The 2,905-nt window shown below is 59.9% G+C and overlaps 1 protein-coding gene across 1 annotated transcript in view; it reads right to left on the minus strand.

Moving 5' to 3' along the window:
* Positions 1-2,905, minus strand: part of LOC103804766 (inositol 1,4,5-trisphosphate receptor type 3-like) — a gene marked incomplete at both ends in the record, with an annotated part of 17,672 nt that overhangs the window by 9,973 nt on the left and 4,794 nt on the right. Inside the window, 10 exon segments of the mRNA XM_009077398.1 lie at positions 45-170; positions 253-504; positions 872-1,020; positions 1,023-1,065; positions 1,247-1,369; positions 1,510-1,635; positions 1,940-2,008; positions 2,185-2,349; positions 2,498-2,663; positions 2,845-2,902. Of these exon segments, the coding sequence (XP_009075646.1) occupies positions 45-170; positions 253-504; positions 872-1,020; positions 1,023-1,065; positions 1,247-1,369; positions 1,510-1,635; positions 1,940-2,008; positions 2,185-2,349; positions 2,498-2,663; positions 2,845-2,902 (1,277 nt within the window).

The raw sequence follows: 2,905 nt of genomic DNA on the forward strand, positions 1-2,905 counted from the left end.
CTGCTGGGACCGTGCTGAGCTGAAGGACAACCCTCCCCAAGCACCTGGGCCATGTCCAGGGTGAAGTTCTCAAAGAGAGTCCAGATGTGGTTGCTGGTGTAGATCTCCTTCATCTCCACCTCTGTGTCCACGTAGCAGTGGTTGACAAAGTTCACGTAGGCCATCTTCACCTGCCAGGGAGGAGGACATGGGGCAACATCAGAAGACAACCGGTGCCAGGCCAACAGCCCCTCCTCGCCCGACACTCCGTACCTCGGTGATGCAATCCTCGTGGGTCACCACCCGCACCACGTCCTCCAGGGGCAGCAGGGACGTGCACTTGATCTCCGTGTAGACATTCTTGCCCTCGGCACAGGCAGCCAGCAGGTCCACCAGCGAGATGTGGTACATCAGGGGGCTGTTCTCCTCCACCCCGTCCCTGGCCGCCGTCATCATCTCCAGAAGGGTGGCCAGAGAGGCCTTGTCGTTGTAGAAAACCACCACGTCATCCCCAGCGTTGGTGAGCTGCAGGGAAGGGTCAATGGTCAGTGCCCTGGAGCAGAAGGGTCAGAAACCTCCACGGCCAACGGTGCCCTCTGCAGCAGAGAAATGAGTGGCAGGCGACATAGTGTTGGGTTGCAGCAGCCAGCGCAGGGCGGGGCGACAGGGTGTTTACAGGGAAAATCAGGCATTTGCAGTGCCATCAAAAATCACAGCTTGTGGCACTTCAAAATTCGCTCTTGAGCATAGCATTGAGCTCCTGGAAGTGTTTCCCACTCCAGGGAGGAGGAGCCGGGGAAGGCTCTTCCTCAAGGAAGAAGCTGATAGTGCAGGTTCCAAGAGCCATGCCCACCCCCCCACTCCTGCCCCACAGGTGGGGAGAGGTGCTCACCTCGGTCATGATCATGTCCTGGCACTTCTTGACGTACTTGCCCTCGGCCTTGATGATGGTGTGCAGGAAGTCGAGGTACTGGACGTGGCGGCCGTGGGTGGCCACGCAGTGGATGAAGTGCTGTGGCACCGTCTCGTTGATCTCCGAGCCGAGTTGTTGAGGAAGATGTGCTGCATCGTCTCTGCCTCCAGCAGCTGCAGACCGAGGGGCAGAGTGAGGACAGGGGGCTGCAGGGACAGTTCTCTCCCTGTCCTGCCCCTTCCTCTCCGGGGTCTCCTTCTGGCTTTTCCATCCCTTGCTCTCAGCCCCAGAAGAGGTGCAGAATTTTCTCCCTGTGCTGCTGCCTGTGACCACCCCTCGGTGTCCTCTCCTTACCCCTGGGGTCAGGAACAGGTTGAGGTGTTTGTGCAGCAAGGCCTGGTTTTCCTGATTGCCAGCACAAAACTTCTGCAGGAACTGGTGGGTGAACTTCAGGATCTCCATCATCTTGGCATCCCCCTGAGGAAGGGAGAGAGGAGAACCACGTGGAGCTGGGAGGGATGGAGCACGGCAGCAGGCCTCAGGACCCACCTCTGGGGGGTCCCTGCATCCCCCACTTGCCCTGGGTGCTCAGGACCAGTTGGTTTCTGCCCACCCACCTTCTCATAGGGGATCTGCAGCAGATCCAGCATCACTTTGTGGGCATCCATGTTCTTCAGCAGGCGCTGCTGCTTCTTGCGCACCTGCTCTCCGACCCCACACATCTTATTGAGCCGCTCCAGGATCTGGGGACAGAGGGACCACGGTGGAGAGGAGCTGAGCTGGAATCCCCGGGATGGACACCAGCACTGGGGCTCACGTGTAATCCAGATGTTCCCTCCCTAAACTCAGGTGCTCCCTGCATTCCTCCCAAATCCTGGCACCCCCTCAGAAATCCTCCTTGCAGCCCCACACAGAGTCCTTGTACCTGGCTTGGGCTCATTTCTACTGAACCATAGCAGAGCTTGGAGATTCCTCTCCAGGATTCCCCACTTCCCTTCCTCCCCCTGCCTCCAGGAACAGCCCAGGGAGGGATTTGGTCTCACTCACCCCCTTGACTATCTGGTAGTTCTCACTGCTCTTCTCTCCCGGCGCGATGACCTCCTCGTCGGCAGTGTGCTGCAAGGGCACAGCAGCAGTGGGTCCCACTGTGCCACTCCACAGCCTGGGGCACAGCTACACCCCACGGGACCCTCCTGGACCCTCCTCCTCCAGGAGAGTGGGAGGCCTTGGATTGAGCTGAGCTGCCCCTCTGCCTCCCACTCCTGCTCCAGTTCCTTGCTCAGGGCTCTCACCTCCTTCTTCTCCTTCTTGTTCCCATCCACTGTGCTGTCCCCTTTGTTGCTGCCCTTCTTGTCCACCCAGAGCTCCGATTTCTCCACCATGGTGCGGAGTTTGTCCAGCTCTGACTTGATCACCTTGTAGTTCTCCACATCCTGGGCTGAGATCAGCAGCTGAACCTGTGTGACATTTCCAGGGGGTTCCAGTCTGGGTCATGAACCCCAATCCCCTCCTCTCCCAGATGCCAAGGACCCACCCCATGTCCTGCACCCACAGCCAAGCACGGGGCACTCAGGGTGCTCCAGAGCAGTGTCCCCCCAGGGTCACCTGTTTGAAGGTGTGCAGCACCTCCTGCCTCTGGCTGAAGTGCTTGAAGAGGAGCTGCAGGGAGCCCGAGATGAGTGGGGGGTAGTCGTGCATCGTCAGGTGGATCAGCACCCGCAGAAACATCCTCCCTCCCTCGTCATCCACCTCCAACATGCTGCTCGTCTTCCTGAAGCCACGCGAAAGCGCTCGGCGTTAGAGCCCCACGGAGCTCACCCGCACTCAGCCACCCCAGGCTGACAGCAGTGGCCTTAGAGCCTCATCTTCCTCACCACCTGCAGCTCTCAGCCTCGGCAGGATGGGCAGGAGGGGAAGAGCCCTATGGCCAGGCTCACCCCAGCGAGACTCACCCCACACCGAACATCGCCTCCGCGTGCTCCCCGATCCGCTCCAGGTTCATGGCTGCGGCTG

Source organism: Acanthisitta chloris, unplaced genomic scaffold (assembly GCF_000695815.1).
Source record: "Acanthisitta chloris isolate BGI_N310 unplaced genomic scaffold, ASM69581v1 scaffold21750, whole genome shotgun sequence".
NCBI classification, from domain to species: domain Eukaryota; kingdom Metazoa; phylum Chordata; class Aves; order Passeriformes; family Acanthisittidae; genus Acanthisitta; species Acanthisitta chloris.